This window comes from Rhipicephalus microplus, chromosome 5, assembly GCF_043290135.1.
Source record: "Rhipicephalus microplus isolate Deutch F79 chromosome 5, USDA_Rmic, whole genome shotgun sequence".
NCBI lineage: Eukaryota > Metazoa > Arthropoda > Arachnida > Ixodida > Ixodidae > Rhipicephalus > Rhipicephalus microplus.
Window position 1 is genome coordinate 197744832 of NC_134704.1, and position 27994 is coordinate 197772825.

Consider the following 27994-nt stretch of genomic DNA (forward strand, 5'->3'; position numbering starts at 1 on the left):
GCCTTCCTGCAGCTGCCCACATTCTTGCAAGGTGAACTGGCACAGCTCTCCTGACGCTGGCTTTCACAGCGTGAGCCCTGTCGATTTGGTGGACACGTGCACCGGAAGCCTGATTCATTATCCAGATAGCAGGGTGCACCATTCGCACAAGGGTTTGGCGAGCACGGATCTAATTGGTCCTGGCACTGGTCTCCAGAGAAGCCACAGGGGCAGGAGCAGACGAATGAGCGACTTGCACGCGGGGACACAAACACAAGCTGAGCCGCAATAGGAGAAGACGCTGTGACTGAAAGCACCGCGGATCCGGGCCGGCGCACTTCGGTACTCGTGTTGGCATCATTCTTTCATCAAAAAGAAAGGCACAACGAAAGATTGCGCTGTTGACGTCACCGGCTGCCACAGCGATGCTACTCGGACACGGCCAACGAATTTTCCACGAGGGGCGTGAACCATCATTTGGCAGCAGCGGCACGACCAGCGAACATACGCCTAAGATTTCGCTTCATATTTTTCAGGTTGGTGAATATCTTTTTATGCCATTGTTCTGCTCTCCGCCGCTGCTGCCAAGTGTTGGTGTGTAGTTGTAGTGTGAAACTGCAGTGACATGTCACAATTGCGTTGTTGTTCAGGTCGTCTTGAACCAGAAGACGGACGCCCGCTTCTGGCTTGTTCAGAATGTAAATTCTCATTCCACCTAGGTGCATGCTCAGGTGTTTCAGAAGAAGCGTGCAAAAAACGGGGGAAAAAAACATGGAAGTGTGATAAGTGCAAGACTGGCGGCCATAAGTCTGAGACTGATGCGGAAGGGGTGTCAACTGATAGCATAGTAGCGCAGCAACTCCACTCACTTGAACTTAAGATTGATGCACTCCTGGCTTTGCCAAGCAAGCTCCAATCAATGGAAACAGCTGTGCAGCTTCTGTCAAACAAATTTGATGAATTCAGTGAACGACTGCACGCCCAAGAAACAGGTACGAAAGATTTGTCGAAGAGAGTCGATAAGCTAGAGAAAAGCAAGGTAGATAAAGATGTGGCTTAGATGGCACAAGATTTAGACAAGCTAGAATATCGTAGCCGACGCATGAACCTAGAAATACATGGCATTAGGGAAACTGAGGGTGAGGATCTTGTGGCAAAAGTGAATGAAATTGCGAAACAAATATCACTTCCCTCCCTGACCCGCAGTGATCTTGAAACTATCCATCGGCTACCCGCTAAGCCAGGAAAGACTCATGGCATTATTGTGCGCTTCATGAATCAGGAAACAAAGGACAAATGGCTCTCAAAGCGACGACAGCTAAAAAGCGAAAACAGTAACACATACATTTATGAGAACATGACTCGACAGGCGCGAAAACTGCTCACTATGACCAAAGAATGGGCTAGGAAAACGGGTTTTGCATTAGTGTGGCATGCCAACGGTAAGGTGCTAGTGAGGCGAGCGAATGGCGAAAGGGCAGTGGTCATTCGGGGAAGCGAGGACATGATACGTTTATCATGAAGAGTGGTAACAGCTGTGTATTTCTCGGTGATCCAGTCCCAAGATGTCGTACTCACCATCCGAATTCCTACGCGATCTTCCAACCTTAAGAAGCGGCTCTGCGCTCTCAGTTTTTCATTTAAATGCCGGAAGTTTAAGAAAGAATTTTGATGAGATAAGCATGTTGTTGTTGGAAACTAATTATCCATCTGATATAATTTGCTTTACTGAGACATGGTTGTCATCAGATGATGATTGTATTTTGATTGATGGTTATGAGTGCATTTCTGCATATCGATTACGAAAGCGTGGTGGTGGTGTCTCTGTGTATGTCCGTGCAAACCTCCCATATAGAATTGTTGCCGAGTTTAAGGTCGTAGGTGAGAGCTATGAGTGTATAATGTTAGAATGTTCTAATGTGTTATTTTCTGTGATTTATCGCCCTCCTACTGGTTCAATAGAAATCTTTTTGAAATTCATTGAGAAATCACTGGAGAGATCTCTAGATTCTTGCTTACAGACTGTCTTGGTAGGTGACTTCAACATCAATGTGTCACTAGATAACCCCAGCTACGTACGCCTAAATGAACTAATCGAAGCATATGATTGTATGAATGTAATTAGCACCCCAACAAGAATAACCGCCATATCGGAAACAACATTAGACCTATGTATTACAAGTTTCGATACTACTGATGTCAAAGCAGGCGCAATTACTACCGACATTAGCGACCATTTTCCAACATACTGCTTCCTACCAGGCAATCGTGTAATCAAAAGTAAAGATGAAATGCTCTTTAGGAGTTATTCTAGCCGCAATATTAAACTTTTTGAGAACTTTATCTCTGGAATTGACTGGAGCACGGTTACAGAAGAAAGAGATCCTAATAAATCATACAACATATCTTTAAAACACTTGACATCTTTATATGACGCGTGCTTCCCTCTTAAGCCCTACAAAAAACACAGAAAATGCAGAAAAGCACGGGTGACAGTGGAACTATACAACAGAATTAAAGTCAAAAACAACCTTTTTCAAGTTTTCCTATCTTCCAGAGACGAAAACGATTTACGTAATTTCAAAAAATTTTGTAATACACTGAACAAAGATTTAAAGAAAGCCAAGACGGAATACTACATTATTAAATTTACCACTCATTCAGGAGACGCGCGCCTGCTGTGGGACACAATAAATCAGCTCATTAACAAAAAGAAGATATCCAGACGAATAAAATTTGAAAAACTGGGCATGAGTGAATTAGAAATCGCTGACACTTTAACAAATACTTTTTAACAGTTGGCGAGTCTACCACAGACAGCACGGAAACGTGTTGCGAGAATTATATAGCATCAAATTACCCGTCTAGTGTATTCCTGTTTCCTACTGATCAACAAGAAGTGGTAAAGCTAATCACGTCATTAAAGAATAACTGTGCTTGCGGCACAGATGACATTAAGCCAAAGCCTTTAAAGGCTATAAGTCACATTATCGCTACATCACTAACGCACATTTATAACTTGATGTTATCTTCAGGTGTTTTTCCCGATCAAATGAAACTTGCGAAAGTAACTGCCATTCATAAAGGTGGGTCATTTAATGAGCTTAACAATTACAGACCTATATCTGTACTCTCTGTGTTTGCGAAAATGGCTGAACGAGTTATATATAAGAGGATTACGGGCTTTCTAAACGCAAACAATATAATAGCAAAAGACCAGTATGGATTTTGCAAAAACAAGTCTGCTGAGTCAGCTCTACTCAGCATCAAAGAATACATTCTAGACAACATTGAAAACAAAATCTTTACACTAGGAATATTTCTGGATTTTAGAAAGGCATTCGACAGTATACAACACGATCTACTTTTACGAAAACTACCGTATTATGGCATTAGGGGTACCACAGCCCAATTAATACAAGGTTATCTCTCGTCTAGAAAACAATATACCGTTGTAAATAATACACACTCTCAAGTTGAACACATTAAGTATGGTGTCCCCCAGGGATCGATTCTTGGACCAATCCTATTCCTGCTGTCCATTAATGATATCGTAAATATCGATGGACACAAGAAAATAATACTGTATGCTGATGACACAAATTTATTTTTCGCACGTCCAAACGTATGTGAACTATATAAAGAAGCTAACGTTTGGATGGAGAAACTAAATTCATGGTTAAATGCAAATAAACTTGAATTGAATATCGCTAAAACAAAGTACATGTTTTTCAAGCCTAAAGGAGTAGCTCACATACCATGCACTCCAATTTACTTCCAGAGCACCGAGATTCAGCGCACAACAACAATAAAATTTCTAGGAGTTCTATTCCAAGAACAACTTTCTTGGTCTCCTCACATTGACGCGATAAAAAAAGATCTTTCCAGGAGAATCGGCATTTTAAGTAGACTGAGATACTACATCCCATCAAATGTCAAGCTGCAAATTTACTACGCACTAGTACATTCACGACTAGCATACTGCTCCTTGGTGTGGCTAACAACGACCACTACAAACCTTAATTCTCTGTTGATATTACAAAAGCGTGCTATACGTGCTATATCTAACACTCCCTTTTACGAAAGTGCTCGACCATATTTTAAAATGTACAAAGTATAACCTATAAAACTGTTATACAGACATAAGCTATGTCTAGAGATATTACACCAGTATAAACTAAATACATCACTATTCTTGGACACATATTATGTGAAACAAACACCATACGAGCTGAGAAAGAGCCTAATATACAAATATAGATCACGCACGAACTACGGCGACCAACGATTAGCGTCACAAATTCCAAACATTCTAAACAAACATCCAACTATATTACATTTACTGGAAGACGGAATTTCAGCTAGATCATTTAAAAAAATAATGAAAGAGTTCCTAGTGGATGAAAGCGATGCTTTTCTTGATTGTTGAAATTTTGTAGTTAATGATGTTTTTGTATTCGTTGCACCTTGTTCATTATTGTTCCTTGCCTGTTGTTTATTATAGTCTAATTTGTCTTGCAGAGCAACTCGATTTCCTAGTCAAGATGTTTCTTGTTAATTTATTTGATAGAGGGCATGCATTTGTTTGTGTTTGCCACCACACGAATGAGGACTGTTTGTATTTCTGTTCTTTTGTTCACACTTCTGGCGGTTCCTGTTTGATTATGGTGCCCGTGTAAGATAACACGTGATGTTATAATTTTCTGAGTGCTGTGCTTGTGGTGTGATTCTGCTTTGCTGCCAGGGTGGCACGACCTAGTCAGGCTTTTACTTAGCCTTTAGTCGTGTCCCCCAAGGCAATCTTGTTCAATTTTGCCTTGAATAAAAGCAAACCAAACCAAACTGCACGCGGAACATTCGCACCAAGAAATGGAGCTGGCATAACGTCTCAGAGACAGAGCACAAAATTCATCACTGCAAGATGAGCATATCATGCATCTCCGTTTGAAAAAGCTGAGAAACTGCATGTTTTCCGCGCTGCATCAAGAAAGAAAGCATATTGCACGGCGCGCTCGAGCCATGCTATTACATTAGAGGCATTTTCGCCGCTATATTATCGCTCGGGAGTACCGGTGCTTGCACAGCGACTGCAGAAGTGGCACCTTGCGCTGTCCGCATTGTTTCGAGATGCGTACCTTTGAAACGAGCGAAAGGGCAGGCTGCCGGGTGATACGGGACGAGCGTGCGCAGTACGCGCTCCCGGACAGAGCCGTGCAGCCGCCAGAAGGCGCAGCGACGCGCCTCGGCACGCGCTCCCGTGGTCTCTAAAATTATGCACTCGACTGTACATGCTACGCCTTGATTAACTATAATGGCCACACCACCAGATCACGCAACAGTATCCTCCTGGTCCTTTCTGAATGTAACATAATAATGCAGAAACTTGGTGTTCTTTGATTTTAGGTGCATTTCTTGTACACACAGACTTTGGTGAATGTTGTAGAAGTTTTTGGACATCATCGAGGTTCCTAAGAAGGTCCCTAATGTTCCATTGTATAATTTTTATGTTCATGATGAAAGTAATGCAGTGATGTGTGTACGAAGAGCAAGTGGCTGTTAAAGCAGAAAGTTGGAATTCAAGTAACAGGGTTGTTGTGGGGCCCTGTTATGTGCTTTTGGCTTTCTTGGCGTGCTCCAAGGGGCCACGGCAATATTTCGGCACCAGGGGCACCGCCGTGTCCATTGCCTCCTCGAAGACACTGGATGCCTGCATGTGTGAGCTGGTCGTTGGAATTTCAGGCCTTACCCTGTGAGGTGAAGCCTTGAGACCTGAGGACCTTGGAGTCTCCGGTCTCGGTTCACTAGTAGGCAGAGTAGACTGAACTACTGCCGCCTTGAGGGCAGGTGCCACAGCTAACAGCTCGCTCCGAGCAGGCCAGACTAGTGACGAGGGCTAATGCGATTTCGAGTAGCACCTCTCCTTAAGGACAGCTCCCCACCCTCCCTGTACATAACTTATAGAATTAAATGTTTTTCTCCTCCTCCTCCTCACAAGCAGTGCTTCAACCACGCTGTCAAAAGCCATTCTTATCAAGTGAATCAGTAAGTCATAAGAGGCGGGTAAGAAAAGCTACGTATAACTGACAGTAATAAATCGCTGATAAGGCGCAGAGCTTGCTCCATCTTTTATATTATTACAAAAAAGAAGAGACGCCGTATCGACGAGGCTGTGGATTAGATGTATGTATTTGAAACCAGTGGTAATGGCGTGACCAGTTCACCAGCGATCGAGCGGAGACAAACCTTCGTCTTCCTCATCAGGCACACACGCGCATCGCCCCCTAGAATCTCAGTATGCATGCATGTAGCGTAATCCTCGGCGGCAGAAGCGCCGTCTCGGCACATATAAATGTCAACGTCATTAGGAGAGTGGTAGGGCTTCAAGCACGCAACATGTACAATATCGGTAGCCTGTTGGGCACATGAAGGCAACGGGGCGACAGGACCAATTTCATATGTCACAGGAGAAACCACACCAAGGACTCGGCATGGCCCTTTGTAGCGAGTGAGCAGTTTTTCTGACAAGCCAACTTGATGGGTCGGAGACCAGAGCAGACCAAAGAACTGGGCGGAGAGTGTATGTCGCGGTGTCATTGGTCATACAAACGCCGTTGCTTCTCTTGAGAGGTCAGAAGTCGAGTACAGGCGATTTCGCGTGCGTGGGCGGCCCGAGTGATAGTGTCCATGGCATATTCATTGGTTGGTACTAAAGGGGACGGTATGACGGTGTCGAGAGGCAATGTTGGTTTTTGGCCAAACAGCAGAAAAAAATGAAGAGTAACCAGCAGTGTCATGGCCTGAAGATCCCTGTCGGTGTGGTTGGTGGAAACATACTTAGCGAGCATGTCTGTAAAAGTTCGATTTAGACGCTCCGTGAGTCCATTGGTTTGCGGATGGTATGACGTAGTCAGCTTGTGTCTGGTTTGACAGGACTGCAAGATGTGGGCTATGACCTTCGACAAAAAGGTGCAGCCACGGTCTGTAAGCAGCTCTAGTGGGGCTCCGTGTTTCAAAATAACCTCCTTGAGGAGGAAGTCGGCGACGTTTGTGGTGCAGCTTGTTGGACGAGCTCGTGTGATGGCATAACGCGTGGCATAGTCGGTGGCCACAGCTATCCCCTTGTTACCCGAGGAAGACAAGGGGAACGGGCCAAGTAGGTCCAAGCCAATGTGGAAGAACTGTTCTGACGGAATGTCAAGTGGTTGAAGGCGTTCGACGGGAAGTGTCGATAGCGTTTTGCGGCGCCAACTTTTTTCACAAGCCGCAACGTATCTTCTGACTGAGCGTGCAAGCCCTTACCAGAATAAGTGTCGGCGTATTCGGTCGTAACTGCGTGACACACCAAGGTGACCGGCAGTCGGAAGGTCATGAAGTTCATTTAGAACTTCCGAGCGAAGGTGTTTCGGAATGACAAGCAGCAGGGCCGGTCCATCCGGCTCAAAACTTTGGCGGTATAATACACCATTGTGGAGCACGAATGAGCAATGGGACTGATTGGAAGATGGTGATTCGAGGTGCTCAATGGTAGCACGCAAGGATGCATCATGGCACTGCTCGTTACCGATGGATGTAATTTGCAAAGGGAAAAGACGCAAGGCTCTGTGTCGGTGTCAGGCATAGTGCTGGACTCAGCAACCGGGATGTGGGAATGGCAGTCTGCTTCCTGATGTCGGCATCCGGACTTGTACGTCACCGTGCAGGTATACTCTTGCAGTCGCAGAGCCCAGCGCCCAAGCCAGCCAGTAGGATCCTTCAGTGACGTAAGCTAACATAGCGCATGATGGTCAGTTATTACAGTGAAATTTGTGCCATATTAATATGGGCGGAACTTTGAGACTGCCCAAGCAAGAGCAAGACACTCACGCTTTGTAATGAAATAGTTGCGCTCAGAAGCTGTGAGGAGGCGGCTAGCGTAAACGACAACTCGGTCGTGGCCCCATTGGCCTTGGGCTAGGACGGCTCCGATCCCGTGACCACTAGCATCGATTCGGACTTCTGTCGTAGCGGATGGGTCAAAGTGAGCCATTATAGGTGGAGTTGTCAGAAGCGTGATTAGATGAAAAAAAGCAGCAGCTTGGTCGGTACCCTACGTAAATGTGACGTCTTTCTTCAGAAGCTCAGTGAGGGGTCGAGCGATGGTTGCGAAATCTTTCACGAACCTTTCAAAATAAGAACAAAGTCCTACAACACTCTGGACATCTTTGACTGACTTGGGTACAGGAAAACTAGTGACTGCCCAAATTTTCTCCGGGTCCGGCTGCACGCGTGACTCGTCGACAAGGTGACCCAACACTGTAATTTCGTCCGAAGTGACACTTCGACGAGTTTAATTGAAGGCCTGAGTGCGGAAGATGTCGAGAATAGCTGACAAACGCTGAAGATGGGTCTCAAATGTTGGGGAATATACAAAGACATCGTCAAGGTAACAAAGACATGTTGACCATTTGAATCCTTGTAACAGAAGTTCATCATGCGCTCGAACGTGGCTGGGGCGTTTCATAGCCCAAACGGCATAACCTTGAACTGATATAGGCCGTCCGGAGCTACAAACGCAGTCTTCTCTTGGTTTTTTTCATCTACAGCAGTTTGCCGGTAGCCGGAACGTAGGTCTATTGAAGAAAAGTATCGGGTGCCGTGGAGACAATCGAGAGCGTCATCGATGCGGGGTAAAGTGTCGTCCTTTTTCGTGATTCTATTCAGACGGCGGTAATCCACGCAGAAGCGCCATATGCCATTTTTTTTTTTAACGAGCACATTGGGGGACGCCCAAGGGCTCGAAGAGGGTTCAATAATTCCTTTGGCTAGCATCTTGATGACTTCTTGTTGAATTACTTTAAGCTCGGTGGCAGACACCCAGTATGGTCACCGATAAATGGGATGAGAATCACCTGTGTTAATGCGGTGCTTGACGAGTGAAGTCTGACCGAGTGGACGGCTGTCGATGTCGAATATGTTGCGGTATGAAGCCAGAAGGCGGCAGAGCGCGACTGACTTCTCAGGTTCGAGGTCCGGGGCGATCATGGAGCATAAGGTTGCATCGAGGCACGTGACATCCTGCGAGTGACGTGGGTGATCGGGACATACGTCTGTCGCAAAACAGGTGACGTGGTCGTCAATTAAGGGTCTCAGCGTGGCGACCGATATTCCTTGTTTTATGAAACCAAAGTTGATAACAGGTAAATAGGTTCGGTTAGTGGCCATGGTTATGACGGAGTGTGGGACAGTAATGTCGTGCGCCAGGAGAACATCAGGAATCGGCGTCACGATATAATCACCGTCGAGCACAAGAGAGGGTGTTGCCAATTCAACAAATGTGAGAGCTTTGGGTGGTATCCGGAAGAAGTCAGTGGTGCACAAGCTGTTCGGGAGTTCAGGGTGAGAATCCGGGAGAAGAGGAAGTTCTAGACAGATAGTACCTGCGGCACAATCGATCCGGGCAGAATGTGTCGATAGGAAGTCCATGCCAAGGATTAGGTCGGGAGGGCAATTTTCCAGCACCATAAATAAAACGGAGACATGGCAGCCGGAAAAACTTAACGCCAGCGGTACACATTACAGTGATGGCCAAAGTTCCACCATCATCGACACAAAGGGCTTCAGTTGCTGCAGGCGTGAGGACTTTTTTGAGCAGGCGACACAGATGAGCACTCATTATGGACACTTGAGCTCCGGTATCAACTAACACCGTCAAATAAATACCATCCACATACACCTCAATCAAGTTCGTATTAGTGGGGAGCGTCAATGGAGGATTTGGATCAGTCGCAATTGATGCAACACTACCTCCCGGAGCTGCATGATCTAGTTTTCCATCCGAGAGGATCCATGGTTGACTGGCGACAGATAGCGGCGTGGTTGTGGCGATAGAGAACGGCGGCGTTGACGTGACGGCGAACGAGCGGTGGAGCGGCTGTTAGGGACGTCAGAAAAAGGGGACTCACAACTGGGCAAATACCGACGGGAGTCCTCGTATGGTCGAGTAGAAGAAAATGGGCTCCAGTTTGAGGGCGTCCAAATGCTGCGGCAGTAACGGGAGATAAGGCCAACTCGGTAGCAGTGGAAGCAGATCTGTCTGTCGTCTACAGTTCTCCATTCCGTAGGATTGCGGGATCGCGAAATAAAATGTGAGTCACGGCGTGGTGCATTGATTGTCATTGGTCTGGAGGTAGGTCGGGAGGCAGAGCAGGCCACATAAATGCCGAGCTTTGCGATTTCCTGCCTCACGACGGCTTGAATAACGGAGACCGCCAGAGGCGTTAGTGCGGCGCCATGGTCGAGCGGATGTGGGTGGAGAAAATGGTGCCGGCATGTCACACTGTCCTGCATGGGTGGTGCAGAACCGAGATCGGTGCAGGTTGATGTAACAGCCGTGTTTGGTAGCCGCGTAAGCTGATAGTAATATCTACATAATCATATCCTTAGTAATCATATCTACGATCGTCAAGTTGGTATACACGAGCAAGTTGAAGGCGTCGTCCGCGATGCCCTTGAGTATGTGGCCCACCTTGTCACTCTCTGTCATTTGCTCGTCACTTTCCGGCACAACGCGAGCACGTCCTGTATGTACGAGACATACGACTCAGTTGAGGACTGCGCGCGAGCGGCAAGTTCTTTTCGTGCTTCCATTTGGGGACCGGATGGGTCCCCAAAGAGGTCGCGTAGTCGCTCCTTGAAGATATCTCAGCTGGTGATCTCGGTCTTATGGGCGACGAACCAAACACGTGGGGTGCCGTCCAAGTAAAATAGTACGTTGGCGAGCATCATTGTGCGGTCCCATTAGTGTGTCTGGCTAACACGCTCGTACATACGAAGCCAGTAGTCAACGTCAAGCCACGGTTGTGTGGAGAATGTACCGGGATCACGGGGGTGGGGCATCATTAGGTATGTGGTGGCTGGAGCTACAGATGGAGACGCTGATGGGTTGTTGTTATTGGTAGCCATGGCCGAAAACTGAACGGTGCGGCAACTGAGAAGCTTTGTGGTTAGGACGGGGAACGTTCCACCTCCACCAAATATGTTACGGAAAAGAAGAGACGCCGTATCGAAGAGGCTGTAGAGTAGATGTATTTGAAACCAGCGGTAATGGCGTGACCAGTTCACCAGCGATCGAGCGAAGACAACCCTTCGTCTTCCTCGTCAGGTACACACGTGCGTCGCCCTCTAGAATCTCAGTATGCATGCATGTAGCAATATCACAATCAGGTGGATGCGCTGTCTTTTTTGATGTGCGTTCGGCAAAGGAATTGCTTTAAATCAGCTTCTTCGGGGTTGCTGTTTTACGATGCAACTAGCAGTGCTGACATGTGGTACTTTTCATATTTCGCAGGGATTGTTCATCAATCAGAAAAACTGAGTACGCAGTCCATATGTCGCTGAAAATAGCATAGTTTGATGCCCCACATAGTTGACTACAACTGCCTCATTGACGCTTCAATAATCAGTACAGTAGTTCCAGAATTAGATGTTAATTATAATTCACACAATTAAATGTAATCAACAATAAATTACTATCAGCTAGTCCACTGTACTAGGAACAACATAAAGTAGGTTTTTTTTTTAATAACGTTGGCAGCTTTTTTTTTTAATTGTGCTGCAAGTTAACTGGGGCACCCTGTATACACAGCCTAGAAAGATATATTTACAGTACATGTGCAAGGGCTGACGTGGTGGCAACTCCAGAGTCGAGTCGTCGAGGCTCGCCATGTCAACGAAGTCCGTCGCACCACAGATGCACAGCTCTCGGCTACACCGTCAGGTCGCCACAGTATCATGTGACTGTCTCGTCGGGTCCACGCAGCGGCTGTACCGTTCGTTCTTAGATGTGCACTCTACGGAGCGAAGCCGCAGGACATCTTTCACATTCACACAAGGGTGACGTCGCTCGGCCGAGCTTCTCTCCTGGTCGCACCCCACAGCTCGCAGGGCGTTGCTGAGAAGGCAGGGGCATCTGGCCATAAGCTCTGCCTGCGGACTTCTGTCGAACGACGTGCCGCTGTCCCTGCATATCTACGCCTTTTAAAGCGGTAGCGTTAAAGAGCTCGTGTCGCAGAAAACCCGCCACGGGCGTCGGCCCCGTTAGTTTTGAGCGAAAAATCGTCTGTGCGTGTGTGACCGAAAAATCAAGTTACCGAGATGGCCGCGGGAGGCCGCTACTTGTCCAAGCATGCGCGCGATCACATTGAAAAAGCCGCGCGTTAGAAGAAAAAAAGTGCTCGATGTCACGAGGCGTAGTAGTTTCTTTGCCCTGCCACCCCTCCCTGCTTAGTTTCCAGTGCTTTCGTCGGGATGAGAGAAGAGACAATACAATTGCAGCATGCGACAGACCTTAGTAACTCCACTCGCACTGGGCGGATTCTTAAAAATTTTGTCGCGTTGAATTCGTGAGGCAATGAGCTCTTCTAGCGAATTCATTCCACAGTTTCTTGAAAAAGTTTTTCAGGGCCCCTTTAACGCATTTTATTTGACAGGTGTCATGACAAAAATGAGCCCATTCGGCGATAATAGCACGCACTGGTCTAATCTACTGTTTGCGTGTTTGTGTGAGTGCATGTGTATGTAACAAAACATATGAATAAGTATGCACTTAGCGGTTGAAGGGTGCACTAGGGGCCGGATTTCGCCATGTGTTCAACTCTCAAAAGCGAAGCTTAAGGATCCCTCAATTTTTGCCATTCCAAACCGCCTTTTTTCCTTGTCTTCCCTGCGCCAGCCACTTCGCCTCTCATGCAGCTTCCTTAACCTCTTCTTCCTTGTGCTCTTTTTTCCAACCGGCCTGCTTCAATGTATGAGCTTCTTCTCTTAATTTCTTCAATTGATATTGTTCTTTTCTCTTATTTCTTCTTCCTCTTTTTCTCCCTCTTCTACCACCAGGTGACATGGTCATGACAACAGTGAACACGGTTCTGCACAAAGATTGAGGTGGCGATAATCGGCGCCTCAGCACTCTTACAGCAGCGCTACGCCACACACGTCGCTTTTTTTTTTTTTTTTTTTTGTGATAATTCAAACAGGCATGCTCCTTGGTAGTCGCCACATTGCCTTCCTTCTTTGCCATTGGTTACCACGAAACGCACCACCGCAATTGCGCAGATGTCGGGATAATTTATCGGCCGATTCCTTTCTTTTACAGCAGCGCAAGTGTACAATGTGGCGACCATCACGTAATATGCATTCGCGACACGAGCTGTCAACAGTATACGCTCAATTCCAAAACCACCTTGTGGTGCAGCAATGGTGCAAATTAGACAAAAAAGATCCTTTTCGAGTAGTATGATGCAGCGATTTCCAGCTGGCACAGGTTTCCCACCACTGAGCTTGTTATACTGGCTTATACGCTCTACAGTAAGTGCTATAGTAAATTTTAAAACATGTAGTTTACAAGTTAGCAATGGTGCAAATTAGACAAAAAAGATCTTTTTTGAGCAATTTGATGCAGCGATTTCCAGCTGGCACAGGTTTCCCACCACTGAGCTTGTTATACTGGCTTATACGCTTACAGTAAGTGCTACAGTAAATTTTAAAACATGTATTTTACAAGTTATCACTACCGCATTGCCATAAGACAAATCCTGCCACTATTTGAAGTTGCTTTCGCTTTCCTAGAACCAAGAAAAACAGCACTTGCACACGCCTTTTTTCTATTCAAAAAATATTGTGCAGGTTAGCTGAGTCATGACAAATGTGGTCAATTTTCTTTATAATATGTGATATATAGTATTTGTATTCGATTTGAAATTATTCGGTTAAATCACTATTTTAGGGGTGAGACAGCCGAAAGTAAATTGGGAGCAATTTTTGGAGCAGCAAAATTTCAATTTTGGGGCAGGAGAACCTTGATTCGGAGCAGTTAGCGGCATTTGATATGTCGTCCTGGGAACTTGAAAATACAAATATTTAGCAACATGGGGGCATCAGTGCATATTTTAATTGGCTTATGATGTACACGTAACAATGAAATAAATTTCGAAGGAAGTTTTTAAATAGATTATTGTCAGGTATGAACTGCACTATTTATTTACATACCACGTGACCTATTTAGCTCTCGTAACAAGCATGTTAAACGACATTTAAAAAAAAAACGGTTTGGTTGAAAACTAAGTTCCCCAGAAACGTTTAAAAAAAAAAACACATCACATTCAAACAGGAATTCAAAAATTGTGATTGCACAAGAATCTTAGTTATGTAACAACAATAATTCGAGACTAATCCCGGCCCTTCCACAGAAGAACTGCTACAGCAAATTCTTGAACCACAAACACAAATGAATTCTAAGTGTTTGTTACTTGAACAAAAACTTGACAAGGTTGCCATGACGTGTGCGAGATTGGAGGGCCTCGAAACCACAGTACCCAACATGGAAGTACCCAACATGGAACAGCTAAATAAGAAAATTGTTGATTTAGAGGAAAGGGCTAAAATAAACGTTATCGTTTACAGAGTGCCAGAAAGTCCCAATGAAACGAAAGAAACAATTGAAGATTCAGTAGTGAAGTGTGTTTTTTAAACCACCTTGGTGTCTGCGTAACCTCAGTTGAAAGAATTCACACACCGGGACAAAAGAGGAAGGATCAAGATAGACCTGTTATTTTGAAGCTTTATAACCACAAGGAAAAAGAAGTAATTGATCAGAACTGCAGAAAACTGAAAGAAACCGGCATAAGTATTCCACATGACTATTCATCTAAAACGCAAGGTAAAAGAAACGAACTGTGGCGCTCTGCTCAATCAGATAAATCGGCTGGCGCAAAAGCCAAGCTTGTTAACGAAAGGCTATATATCAAAGGAATGGCCTACGCATTGGATCTGCACACCCAGACACGTGTACGATTACCTAGAAATTCTGCTTCATTGTTTCATGACAGCGCGTGACATAAAAAGCCACAGGAAATAAGACTCATAAATGTTAATGCCAGAAGCATTGTTCATAAGCTGCAACAACTAGAATACTTATCCTTACTACATGACCCTCATTTAATAGGAATAACACAAACTTGGTAAGGCGCTGACATTAGCAGTAAAGAAGTATTCCTCATAAGCTACAATGTTATTCGCAAGGACAGGACGAGCAGAGGCGGCGGTGTTGCCCTGCTGAAAAACACATTGAAGTATGAATTGCTACCAGACATTGATGAACATGAAAGTATTTGGTGTAGGTTATTCCTTAGCGAGGCTACAATACTTATAGTTGTTGTATACAGAGCACCAACAACTTCATTAGACTTTCTTGATAAAACTGATTCCTATTTAAATGCAAACTCGAATTTAAGAAGCAGAATAATACTTATGGGCAATTTTAATTTACCAGATGTTGATAGGCGTTATAAAATCCCAGGTTCTTCAAATAGCTCGCACGCTGAACTAATGCTAGAATTAACGGTTAATTATAGCCTTGTCTAAGAAGTCGATAGTCCAACACGAATATAGGACCATTGTCAGTCAACTCTAGACTTAATATTCTTGTCGCATAGAACTTTCAGTCATGATATCACGGTTAAACTCGGGATATCAGACCACAAATCTGTAGCAGCTATCCTCAGTGTGGTGAATAAAACGCTAAACAAAGCTCGAAATGCTTCTGCGTATGATTTTCAATGCGCTGATGACACGTCGATTTTAGATGCCCTGGAACTAGGTTTCGACATGCTTCCACGTAATAAAGACGTCAACATTTTGTGGCAATACTTTGAATCTCTTGTATCAGACTGCTTATCGCGCTTCCTTCCGAGTAAAGTAAAACCAGTTGAGCGGCACAATCCGTGGGTAAACCGCAATATTATTCATTTTAAGCGCCGACTGCGACGTGCACACAAAGAAAATTTTCGGATAGTGGCAACAATTTCAGGGCTTAGCGCACAAATAAGGAAAGAGCTGAAAGATGCATGAACTCAATTTTTTTCAACTACACTGGCTGATTAATGGTCCATAATCCTAAAAAGTTTTGGAGGTATTTGTCTTCTTCGCAATCAAAGATAGATGGTATAATAGTTAATGGAAAGTTTGTAGTGAACCAGTAAGAATGGCTGAGGCATTTAACTATTTTGTCACTGTGTTTTCCCCCAAACGTGAATGTCCTGTTGAAGACCCTTAAGTAAACGAAGAACGTACAAGTGATGTGATAATTTCTAAAGAAGGAATTGTTGCACTCCAGCTTAATCTAGATGTGAGAAAAAGTTCTGGTCTCGATGAAATACCGAATGCCTTTCTAAAACGCTACTGTGAACAAATGAGTCTCTAATTGTTTTAGTTGAAGTATTCACAGCATCTCTTGAAAGGGGCACCTTAGCGGATGATTGCTTGATAAGCCGCATTGTTCTAATCTTTAAAGCCAGAGACTAATAAAAGGAAATAATTACCCTCTTATCTCTATAACATGCACTACATGTAAGCTACTAGAACATGTCATTAGCAAATATTTGGTCCAGTACACAGAAGAAAATCTTTTTTATTCCAAACAACATGGTTTTCGCAAACGCTTATTAATAGCTACACAACTCTTAGGACAATACAGTAATTTGCAAATGCTATAAACCAGAAAGAACAAGTAAATGTTATTGCCTTAGACTTCTTTAAGGCATGTGATAAAGTCTGCCATGTGAAACTAATATGAAGGTTGAAATCGTATGGGATATGCCCCATGATCATAAAATGGATAGAAACGTATTTGTGTAATTGTCACCAATTTGTGAAAATCGCTAACAAATACCTCTGGGGTGCCCCAAGGTTTTCTGACAGGACCCCTGTTATTTTTGCTTTACGTGCTGCTAATGTGGATCCACAGATTGAAGTTTGCCTCTTTGCAGACAACTGCTTGTTATTTTGCCATATTAAAAGTGCCTATGAACAATCATTGCCAAATGAATCATTAAACATAATTTGCGATTGGTGTGAAGCATATGACATGCAAATTAACTTTGAAAATTCAGTCTGCATGGGCGTCACAACAAAGCAATCACAGTCACATTTTACTTACAAAATTGGGAGTACGGAAATTTGGCGAGCAATGAAGATGAAATACTTAGGTATCACCATCACACATAATTTAAGTTGGAGAGAGCACATTGCCAACTTTTGTGAATCAGCTCAGCAAAAGCTGGGAATTCTACGATGCAAACTAAAACAGGCTTCTCCAGATGTAAAGCTTAAAGCTTACACTACGGTTGTTCGACCTACCCTGGAATACACGGGTATAGTGTAAGACCTGTACCGACCAACTCTAATAAATCAGATTGAGTGAGTGCAGCGTTTTGCGGCATGCTTTCTTTTTTCCAAGTACAGAAGAACTGAATCCATCACTGCACTGATTAATAAGGCAAACCTTCTACGTTTATCTTCATGCAGGAAAATAACAAGACTGAAATTTCTTTATAAACTGTATCATGGTATGCTAGACATCGATCGCACACTCTTCTTGCGGCCTCCAGGCAAGATATCTCCTCGATCCTCACAACTTCATGTTGTGCGACCCTACGTATCCAGAGTTGATGTCTGCAAGCATTCTTTCTTGGTGAAGACAATTGAAGACTGGAATAAGCTAAGCCCACAAATATTTGATGGTGTGATTTTGCTCGAGAGTTTTGATGAAAAACTGAATTCACTGGGTGTAAAACATCGAAATTCTTATGTATAACTGCGGTGCTGTTGTTTTGTATAAATTTTTGTTTGCGCTGTGTATAGCTGTATGTATGTGTTTTTTTTTTGTTTGCATTGTGCTGTTTGTGCTATGCTGTTAGTATGTTTTTATAATATTTGCATTTAAATTTTCTGTATTGTAAACTGCCCACCCTGTAACAGCCCGATGGGGCTAACAGTATTGAAAATAAATAAAGAAAGAAAAGCCTGATATGATAGCGTCAAGAGCTTTTAACAGACAACAGAAGCACACTGCACGGCCGTTCACGGCCACCTCACGAGGAACCCCCTTCAAGAGTGAGGTGCGGGAGCCAAGAAACGTCACCACACCGACTATCTCCTAAAGCGCGTGCGTATAGCACTAAGCGAATGGTACTGATAACACCTCTCCACGCTATAAACTACATGTTACTAACACGGTCATGTTGATCAGTTCCATTTTTTTATATAATATCGTACGTCATCTCCGTTGATGAAGAACTCCCGATAATACTTCGACTTGCGAGTGCCACCCGCGCATTGACTCGCAAAAGAGCTCGTATCGCACAGCACAGGTAAGAAACTCAAGAAAGAAAATGAAGTCACACTGTGGAACAGCAGCCTACCGAAACACCGATCAAACATAAAGCTAAGCCTTAAAGCTTGTGTAGCCTAGAGCCGGCATGCAGCAACGCCTCTTAAAGCGCTCGTTGCGGGTTTCGATTACAAAATGTAGTAGTGGCAAAGAACACTGTGCCACATGATCGCCGACGCATCATGAGTCGCAAATAAAGCACCAAGGTGCCCGTTAATATAGTTTAAAATGGTTTGATGCGCGTTTTGTCACCACAGCGGTTCTGTCACTATGTGCACACGCCGGAGCATCCAGGAAACGCATCGCATGCAGAGAAATGAGTCCAAGTTTACAGTTACTCGCTCACGGCAAACACGCACGCATAGGTGACCGCACGCAGCAGCGTCGACATAAAAACTGCAGCGACCAGAGAAACACATTATGCACAACAAAGAACTGGAAAGTCTACTACTCTACGCTCGCCACTCGACATTGTTTTTCGCTATGCCACAATGACACCAGAATACACAGCCTAGCTAGTAGAAGCAGCACGCTCGATGCACAGGAGCACATTTTTTTAGGGTCACACATATTTACAACAGTTTTATATATAGAAGGAAGTCGACGATTGAACGAAATCTCGTCTGGTCGGGATGTAATGGCATTGAGAGGCCGAAGCTTCCAGCTTAAATCCGCTAAAATAATCACTTGAGGCATCTTGCATACGTCAGAGGTAGATTGCCGGCGTTGCAGTTAAGCCTGTTCCTCGTTGTCTGGATAGTTAAAGATTCCAGATAGTGCTGTTTTGTGTAGTTCTTTTCTTGGGCGATGACAGAAGCACAGTCCCAGTCGAAGCAGTGGTGCATTTTTTCTGCATGCTCTGAGACACCACTGGAAAAAACTTTTTTATTTTTCACATCGTTCATGTGCTCTCTCAGAGGTCGTTCAAAATCTCCGCTTTCACACACATAGACATATTCGCAGTCAATGCAAGGAATTTTATAAACAACCCTAGGAAACTTTTTATTTTTTAGTTTGTCCTTGACGCTGATGAGCTCATGACGTAGCTTGCGGCTAGGAATATGGGCGACTTGCAGTTTGTATCCACGCAGGACACGTGCTAATGCCTCCCTGATGCTGCGAACCTACAGAATGGAGGAGCGACAATGGCTGAGGGAATCACGTGGCTCAGTCGGGCGTAGGGCCTGTTTCTCGGACGAAGCAAGAAAACTTCTGGTGTACTTGCAGGCGCCGAGTTAACGACGGATGCATGCTAAGTTGGAGTCAAAGCCCTCTGACTTACTGCAAATTCTTTGAGCCATTTTTATTGAAGAAAAGGCCACGAACCGTTTGTGGTGGCTGACAAGGTTGACCAACCCAAAATGAAGATACCGCCCACTATGTGTGTCCTTCCTATGAACACTGAAAGACAGACGCTGTTGGTCCCGCTGTACCATTACGTCAAGAAAAGGTAGACGTCCAGATCTTTCCTACTCCACGGTGATAGCTTCCTCAATGCTGTTCAACTGGTTGTTGAATGCGGCTAGGGTGTTTTTTTCTTATGATACAAAAGCAATCACTAACGTATCGGAAAAATACTTTCAGAGCAGGGTCGAAGGAAGTCAAAACCCGGCTTTCACTGACTCCATATCCAAGTTTGCCGCAGTTATGGAGATTGACGCCCCCATAGGGGTTCCATGCAGCTGCTCGTAAATGACCCCACAAAAAATAAGGTAGGTAATATTCAAACAGAAATCTAGTAGCCCTGCGAGAACTTGCACTTCAAACACAGTGCATTCACCCAGTTTTTCATCAGCCTGCAGGGTGGCTTCACAGGCGCTCACAGCAAGTGCCACAAGAACACAGGTGAAAAGGGAGACGACATCAAATGACACCATGATTTCATCGTCGTCCACAGTGAGATGGTGCACCTTGTCAATGACGCCTTGTGACTTATGGACAAATGTGCGTACACTTTGCAGCAGTGAGACACACACATGGTGAAGGTAACTCGAAAGTTTGCGAAGCGGCGACGCAGGAAACCCACGATGGGCCGCATTGGAGTACCAGACTTATAAATTATAGGTAGGCGTTACAGTGCCGGGGCGAAGCCTTTGTGGCAAAGAAGCGAAAAATAAAGGTCCTTGTGTAGCGGATAAGCGCCATAACCTTTAGGCCACCGTGGCAACACTTGTACAACAACATGCTAACCATGTAGTAAACAATTGGTAGAAACCAACTTGCCTACATGCCTACGCAACCCCACATTAAGAAAACACACTGGGAAGCCGCCTTGAACTAGTTCAGACAGGCAAAGCGATATCTTAAGAATCTATATTGATGTCTTCCCTAGAAATTAATCTATCAATCATCATATACAGCAGGCTCCAGTTAAACAAAATAACCTGAAGGAACAAAAAAATGAGTTTCGTTCACCGAGGGTCTACTGCATTCAATTTTTTTTAGAGTTAAATTTAACTTTTTCTTAATGCCTATTTTTTTAAGGTGTGTACTACCCTCCCTGTTCACAGATGACTGCATTGTTTTAAAAAAAATTCGTTAACCGAATGATCATGCACTGTTGCAATAAAACCCACATGCTCTTGGGGACTGGTGCATTTGATGGGGCATGAAGTCAAACAGTAAGAAAAGTGTACTTCTGCATATTACAAGAAACAAAATGCCTAGTACGTTCACTTGCACTATTAACAGCGTGATATAAAGAAGGTAGACAAATGTAGATATCTGGGTGTCATTATCAACAACAAACTAACCTGGTCATCACACATATCGGCTACTTGTATCACTGCGCTGCACAAGTTGTGGTTTCTGAAAAAAAAAAAAAAACTAAAAACTGCACCTCCTAACTTTAAGCTTTTAGCTTATAAAACTTGCGTTAGGACTACATTGGAATATGCTTCAATTGTATGGTGCCCCACAACAAAGGTGATGTTGCAGAACTAGAGCAGGTTCAAAGAAAAGCAGTGCGCTTCATATTTATTATGTACAGAATGACCGACTCACCTTCTCCATCAATGAAGCAATACATCATCTCATCGTTATAATCTCGCGGGAACGTCAATACGTTGATATTTCTTCATAATTGTCTCACCCAAAATGCAAAAGTAAACATCCCTGATTGTGTACATTCCCACGCAGCTAAGAAGACTAGACACAGTAGGGCACTTGCCCCAATTTTCGCTAAAACAAAATCGCACAAACAGAGCTTTTTCCCAGAACTGTGTCCGAATCGAATACACTGCCCTCCACTGTTCTTGATGCCAATGATTTTGTATGCAAACTGCAAAATTTGTATTATTTATCATAACTGTACTTGACATTTTTTCTTGCATCCCCATTTTCTGATTTTTATTTTTTTTATTATTTTTTATGCTGTGATTGTGATGTTTTCTTTTTCCTTTATTCTGCCATTATTGTACAACCCCTCCTGCATGGACCACGTGGTGGTCTGCAGTATTGCTAAATAAATTATAAAAAAAACCTGGACTCTATGGAAAAATGCAATTACGCAAACTGGGAATTCAGGGTTGTTTTTCTGTTCGGTTTCAAAGCACTATATTTATTATTATATATAAATAACAATAAAACCTAGTATGTATTTTTCTAAAACCAAAAAGGCTGCCATGGCAAAACAGGTGTCCCCTTCGAGTTTTTTCTAGGTTTACACAACAGATCACCACAAATGCCATGCTGAGTGGTGTAGGCTGAGCATGGCATTGGCTTTCCTTGTTGACTTCACGTTGCATGGGAATAACAATCACACTCACTGTCATGGTTAGAGACCGCTTCGGTGCTGCAGTAACCCAGTCTGTGATTTTCCTATCTCACTGCATCAACCTTTGAGCAAAAGGATACAGTGCCCGAAATGTCGATTTTTACAGAGCCGGTTGTGTCCTCAAGGAAGTAGTTGCCCTGTTGGAGAAGATATAGAGGGTAAGATTAGCTGAGGGCAACTGCACTGTCAGTAGAATTCCCGAGACCATTCAGAAAATCACGATGCAAAGCGACCATAAATACGGCCTTAGCTTACCACTCTCACTTTCAACACAATATTAAAAAGGCGTTCAACTGATATTCCGACAAAAAGGCATAAAAACTTAGTTGCAAAGAGTATAAGACTGAATATATAGCACACACAAACACTGCATGCTGCCAGCACAAAATATGGTAAGTCTTAAAGTTGAATTGATAGAAAAAGAAATGAATTAGAAGATCATGTGAAGTCGCAGTTCCCAGGCCCTGGCCTGAAGCTGTTGGAAGGTGCGGACAACAGAAGAGGCAGATGCAGGGAGGGAGCACCTTGTTGCATGGCATGCTACATTGGCAGTGAAGGAAAGCAAGCAGTTGCTTATCTGAGACAGATTGAGCGGTGTGAAAGCACAGGACATAACAGACGGGCTTCCCCACTTCTTTAGTGTACGCATTCTTGAGCAGGGTGGGCAAGGCTCTCCTCAAGAGACAACATAGCTGAAACACAAAACAAGTCGGTGGCTACCCCCTGAAATAACATCACCATCATCATCATCAGCCCGACTACGCATACTGCAGGGCACGTTCCGTCAATCAACTCGGTCCAGCGCTTTCTGCTGTCACTCATAAACTTCTCATTGCCATCGACCTACCGAATTATGTGTCTCCCCCTCACGCATTCGCCTTCTTTTGGAATACAGTGACTGAATGACTGAATCAACTGAGTTGATTCCCAGAGAAAGCAAGTAGACGACGAAGAGGCATAAAGTTAGGTGGGTGTTGTATCGCTGCTGGATGCACCATATGACTTAGACAATGGGCGCGTTATCGCCAGAGAGATGTAAGGAGCGTCAGGCTAGGCTGAGAACGGGAAGGGGACTCCCTATTCAGAGAGTGCGCATCAGGACGTAGCAATGGTTACACAATACAGCCATTGTGTGGCACTATGCGACTATCCCGCAAAACCAAAACTGATCGGAGGTCCATGACTATGAGATTAGTATTTTTGAATTGGGGACATGAAATGCCCGACACCACATCTTTTCCTAGAAAGGAAAGTAGACGTAAACTCTTGCGTACTTGTACAAGAGAACGCGGATGAATTATACAGAACCAGCGCTACAGTATGCAATCACAGTTGTTTTGAGCATTATACAGCAGCAAGGCACTGAAACTGACATATACATGCGTAAGATAGACTAGTAAAACTACGTTTCCCTGTGCATGGCCACAGTGATGTAGAGTATACCACTGGTACAGGAAATAGATGTGAAACATCTTGCGTGGTGTCAATACAAAAAAACGGCAGAAAATCTGCCTCTAACGCAGATCACGTAGCTGTGGAAGACAGGCAAAAGATCCTTGATGTGAACACTGCAGTCAGCCAAAATGTCTTACCCAGGGAAATTGAAAATATGCCCATCGTGAACGGCTTTCTCAATAAACGCACAGTGAGTGCACTCCGTGATGCTGACCGAGACACGGTAGCGCTGCGACAGACAGTAGTGTTGAAGAAAAACCTTACCGGAACATACTGGCCAGTATTAAGCGCGAGACAGACGTGCGATTTACCGTGCGATTTTCCGTGCCATGCGGCGTGCGGTGCGACGATGTGACAGCTGGAGTGGTGACGTTTCGTGACGTATCATCGCATCGCCCCACCTCGAAGCCGGTGCGGCGACATCAAACCGGCCAGATATTTTCGTCGTTGCATCGCACCGCCGCATGGCAGTAGCCAATCACAGCACGAGCATACGAGTGGCGTCACAATGCTAGTGGCGCCATCTCCCTGTCGCCGCTCCCATCACCCGTGGTCCAAGGCTCCAGGCGAGTCGATGGAGCGGTGCCAGCTTGGATTTACTGACATCGCCGACTGCGGCGGCGTGACAAACATCGAGTACATTTCCCTGGTGACGTGATATTATTCCGGGTTGAATAAAGTGATGCTTGAGGTGTGCCTTTCCTGCACGACAACGCTCGTTTTGAAACCGATAGCGAGATCGGAGATCGTGAGCAGCGATGCAAGGTCATTTCGCAGGTAAACACGGCTACCGGCGTCTCTGCGCTGGCTCGCTTCGCTTCCACCTTTGCTCTTCACATCAATGGCATCGATAAGGTAATAATGTATGCTAACGCATTACATACGAGCGCAATGCTTGATAGTGTTGTCGAAAACAAGCGCTCGATGACGGGCTCGCGTGTGAACAGCGTAGGCGACGGCCGGCGCCCTCGATGCTAGGCCTACCTGTCGGAGTCGTGAATAATCAACTGTTGCCGCGGTTACGACGTGCTTGTCGTTCACGAATGCGATTTATTTATTTTTATACAATGAAGCGTGGCTGTGCGATGTTTGTTTTAAGCCTCATTGCAAGGATACCAAGTCATTCGACCCTGAATGGCGAGGCGCCGCATGGGGGCGGAGCCTGCCGCTGATAGCTCCTTTGCCCTCGTGTGTCCCAAAACGTCGCATGCGGCACGCCACACCATGCGCCGCCGCACGCCGCATCGCACGGTAAATCGCACGTCTGTCTCGCGCTATATTCCTGGACCGCACAGTACACTACCTACCAGAAGCAGTGGTCTTTCTCAATACGCCTATTTTCAAAAAACAAGTTCGTGTGTACTGCCTCCGTGCCTCACTTTATGATGTCTTTGGAAACATCAGAGGACCCCTATTTACTGGACACTTTGAGCAAGATGGCCAACAAGACGGGCAATTCCAGTCGACGCGCGAACATCGAGGAAATGACGCCGAAAAAGTCAAAAGGTCATCGGGGAAGGCAACGACATCAGATCACCGTGAGTGAAGCCGCCAAACCATCACGTGTATTAAGGCCTGGGCCCAGTGACAGCAGTGCTATGGTAGCAGACAGCGACACCCAGGCGGCATGCGCGATGCGATGACAAACAAGGGCACATTCAGATGGATCTTCACTACTTTCAGCCTTGCCATGGCAGAAATAATGACCAGATAGGACGCGTTTCCACAGTATAGTAGCCCCACAAGATGACATGTGGTCGTCTCTGCATACATGGTATGCAGATGTGCGGTAGTACATATAACTGCCAACCATTTTCAAACGTGCGAGAAGTACGTCGACCTCCCATAATAGAGAGTGTGAAAAGTATACCGCAGCGTTTTGGGACAGATGCTTACAATGTGGACATTTCTGCAAGTGTCAGTGGTTCTGTTATTGTTGTGTTCCGTTGTGTCGTGTCCACAGTAAAGTCTTCCACAGCACAACGTACTCAAAGTTGGGGGAAATGTAGTAAGAAACTGGTACCTAGTGTAGTAAGATCAACGTTCAACGTGTAGATCAACGTGTAGATCAACGTGTAGCAAGATCAACGTTCACCATATAAACGCGCCTTGCGGCGCGTTTATATGGTGAACGTGTGAGCTGGCCAGGACGATCTGCTGATTGGGGCCAGATGAAGTCAGAGACCGACCAGCTACAAAGTCTGTCCACGGTGCTGAGTCTGCTGGGGCCTGGCACTACCGCAGGCTGAGGGCACGCCCTTGGTGCCACGTGTAGGCTCGCGATCTGGCACAACCGACTGCAGCGTGGTAGACCAAGCGTTACGCAGATTCATCGGAGCGTTCCAGTGTCGGATGAGTCAGCACGGCTCTGTCTCCTGCTTCAAGCGTGCGTCGACTACATGGCCATCGGTTCCATGAGTGTCTTCTACGAATGATAGTTACCGAACAAGTCAGGGCGTGTAGAGATACTTGTAGGCTACGGGACCGTAAAGACTGGAAACGTAACTGTGTTGTACTGTTCGGCTATCTATTGAAAGTGTGTGTATTTGTGATCATATTCGTGTTGTGCATAAATGTTTTCTTTTCCGTGAACTTGTCTGTGTCTGAGAGCCCATGAACCACTTCACTTACTAGCCATGTTCCAGACCTTAGCCTGCTGTGTATAGGAATGGACGACCGGTAAAAAGTCCCTACTGGCCGTCCCTACTAGTAAAAAGTCCCTACTTTCCCTACTGACCGGTCGGTATGCTCTGCTTTTCTGGGACTTCATTTTGCTAAAGATGTCAAGATTCTCAGCTGTCGGTAAACACCAAAGCAACCTTTATGCTTTGTTTTGCTGTTTGCAAGGATTTTGACACTCTGTGTTCTACCATGGGACACACACTTTTTTCGTAGTCCAGATGTTTGCATGATACACTTATTTGCAGCATCAGTAAAATAAACAATCAGGTATTGCACAGCTGCGACTATGCTTCAACATTATATGTCAGTCCTAATTATCTTACAAAACTGGTCCCAAGTGGCTTTTTCAATGAGCCGTTTGGAAACATGTGGAGGACATTCATTTGATAAAAATGTGCTCAAGACTAAAAAAAGTGGTCACTTCCGTAGAGACTACTGATGACCCTCTATGTGAGTAAGGATAGAAGTGATGGAGACAATGCTTTGGTTTATCGACAAGTAGGTATTGTTAGCGAGACTGTCATATGTAGGCTCTTTTCGATTCAGGAGACAAGCGACACAAGAAAAATGAAACAGTTCAATCGGGCAACCTAGCACATCCCAGCGGGAGTCACCCCATAGACTGCTATGTGCGTTGAAGTCTTTAAGAAGACGATATGATTCTGGAAGTTCGTCGATTAATGACTGGAATTCCTGTTAATTGATTTCGTCATGTGGAGGTATGTAAATAGAGCAAATTATGACCAGTTTGTTGAAGAGGATGACTCAGACGGCTACTGCTTCAAGGGATGTCTGAGGCGGTAAATGTACACAGGCAGTTCCTTGATTAACTACAATAGCAACACCACAGGATGATGTGACAGCATAATCCCAGTCCTTTCGAAAAATAACACAATGGCATAAAGGGTTCATGTGTCTGAGCTTCAGCTGTGTTTATTGCACAAAAAGCCATTTTGGTGCATCGTCATCTAAATGTGCTTGGATATCATCAAGGTTTCTGAGAGATCCTCTGACGTTCCACTGTAGTACCTGTGTCTCTATTTTAATGTAGTGTGGTGCTGTGTGTACAAAAAGTGTTGGTTGAGGTTACCAACCTTTAGGGTGGCCTTGTAATGCTGAGTTTTTCTTTTCTGGTGGGCTACAAAGATCTGCGTGTCCTTTGGCATCTCAGGTGCCAGAGGATTACGACTTGTACTTGTATCCGCCACCTTTTCTGAGGTGACGGATGGCGCGTGCTCGGGTTGTGCGGTCACAGCGATTTCCGACCTAGCTGCGATACCAGGGACCAGGGGTCCGGCAGACTCGGGAGCCTGCTGGCCCTGTTTAATAGGGGCGGAACAGTACAGGCTACTTCAGTTGGGGGCGCTGTTACTGCAATCGCAGTCACACTCCATGTGGCACTCGCCAGCTCAGAAAGACGCGGCGCGGAACTCGGCACATCACATCAACGAAGGACAGATTGGACTGTTTATGGGCTGAGAAGTGTTTGCGGGTTTCTTAAAAGGAGAGATTGAATTTGATTTCAAGCTCTAGGATTTTTCTCTTTTTTTCCCCGATGGACACAATCGTGAGTAGGCGGGGTGGTCTCTTTCACACTTTGTACAATGAGCTGCTAAAGAGCAAGTGTCTGATGTGCGTTCATTGGATGCACATTTCACACAAGTAGCGCACCCTCTGCAGGTTTGCAATCCATGTCTAAAGTGCTGGAATTTGAAACACTGATGAAGGGTTCGGTACATAACAGGAAACTTACAATAACCGACCTTAATTAGGGGTGTGTGAATTTTCGGAAGTTTTGAATATTTTTCGAATATTGCATTTGTAATATTCCTATTCGATTCAATAACCACATATTTGAAAATTTCGAATATTCAAACTAACTTCAATATTCCTCGAACATT

The 27994-nt window shown here is 44.9% G+C and overlaps 1 protein-coding gene across 3 annotated transcripts in view; it reads right to left on the reverse strand.

Annotated features, from left to right (window-relative positions):
• The window catches only part of PolE2 (DNA polymerase epsilon subunit 2), a 340119-nt gene that overhangs the window by 229075 nt on the left and 83050 nt on the right, over positions 1-27994 (reverse strand). For all 3 annotated transcript variants that reach the window (XR_012895549.1, XM_037424388.2, XM_037424387.2), the window contains exon 4: positions 22037-22093. Coding sequence is in view for 2 of the 3 variants with exons in the window: in XM_037424388.2 (XP_037280285.1) it covers positions 22037-22093 (57 nt within the window). In the remaining variant the exon portion in view is untranslated. The remainder of the gene's footprint in view (positions 1-22036; positions 22094-27994) is intronic.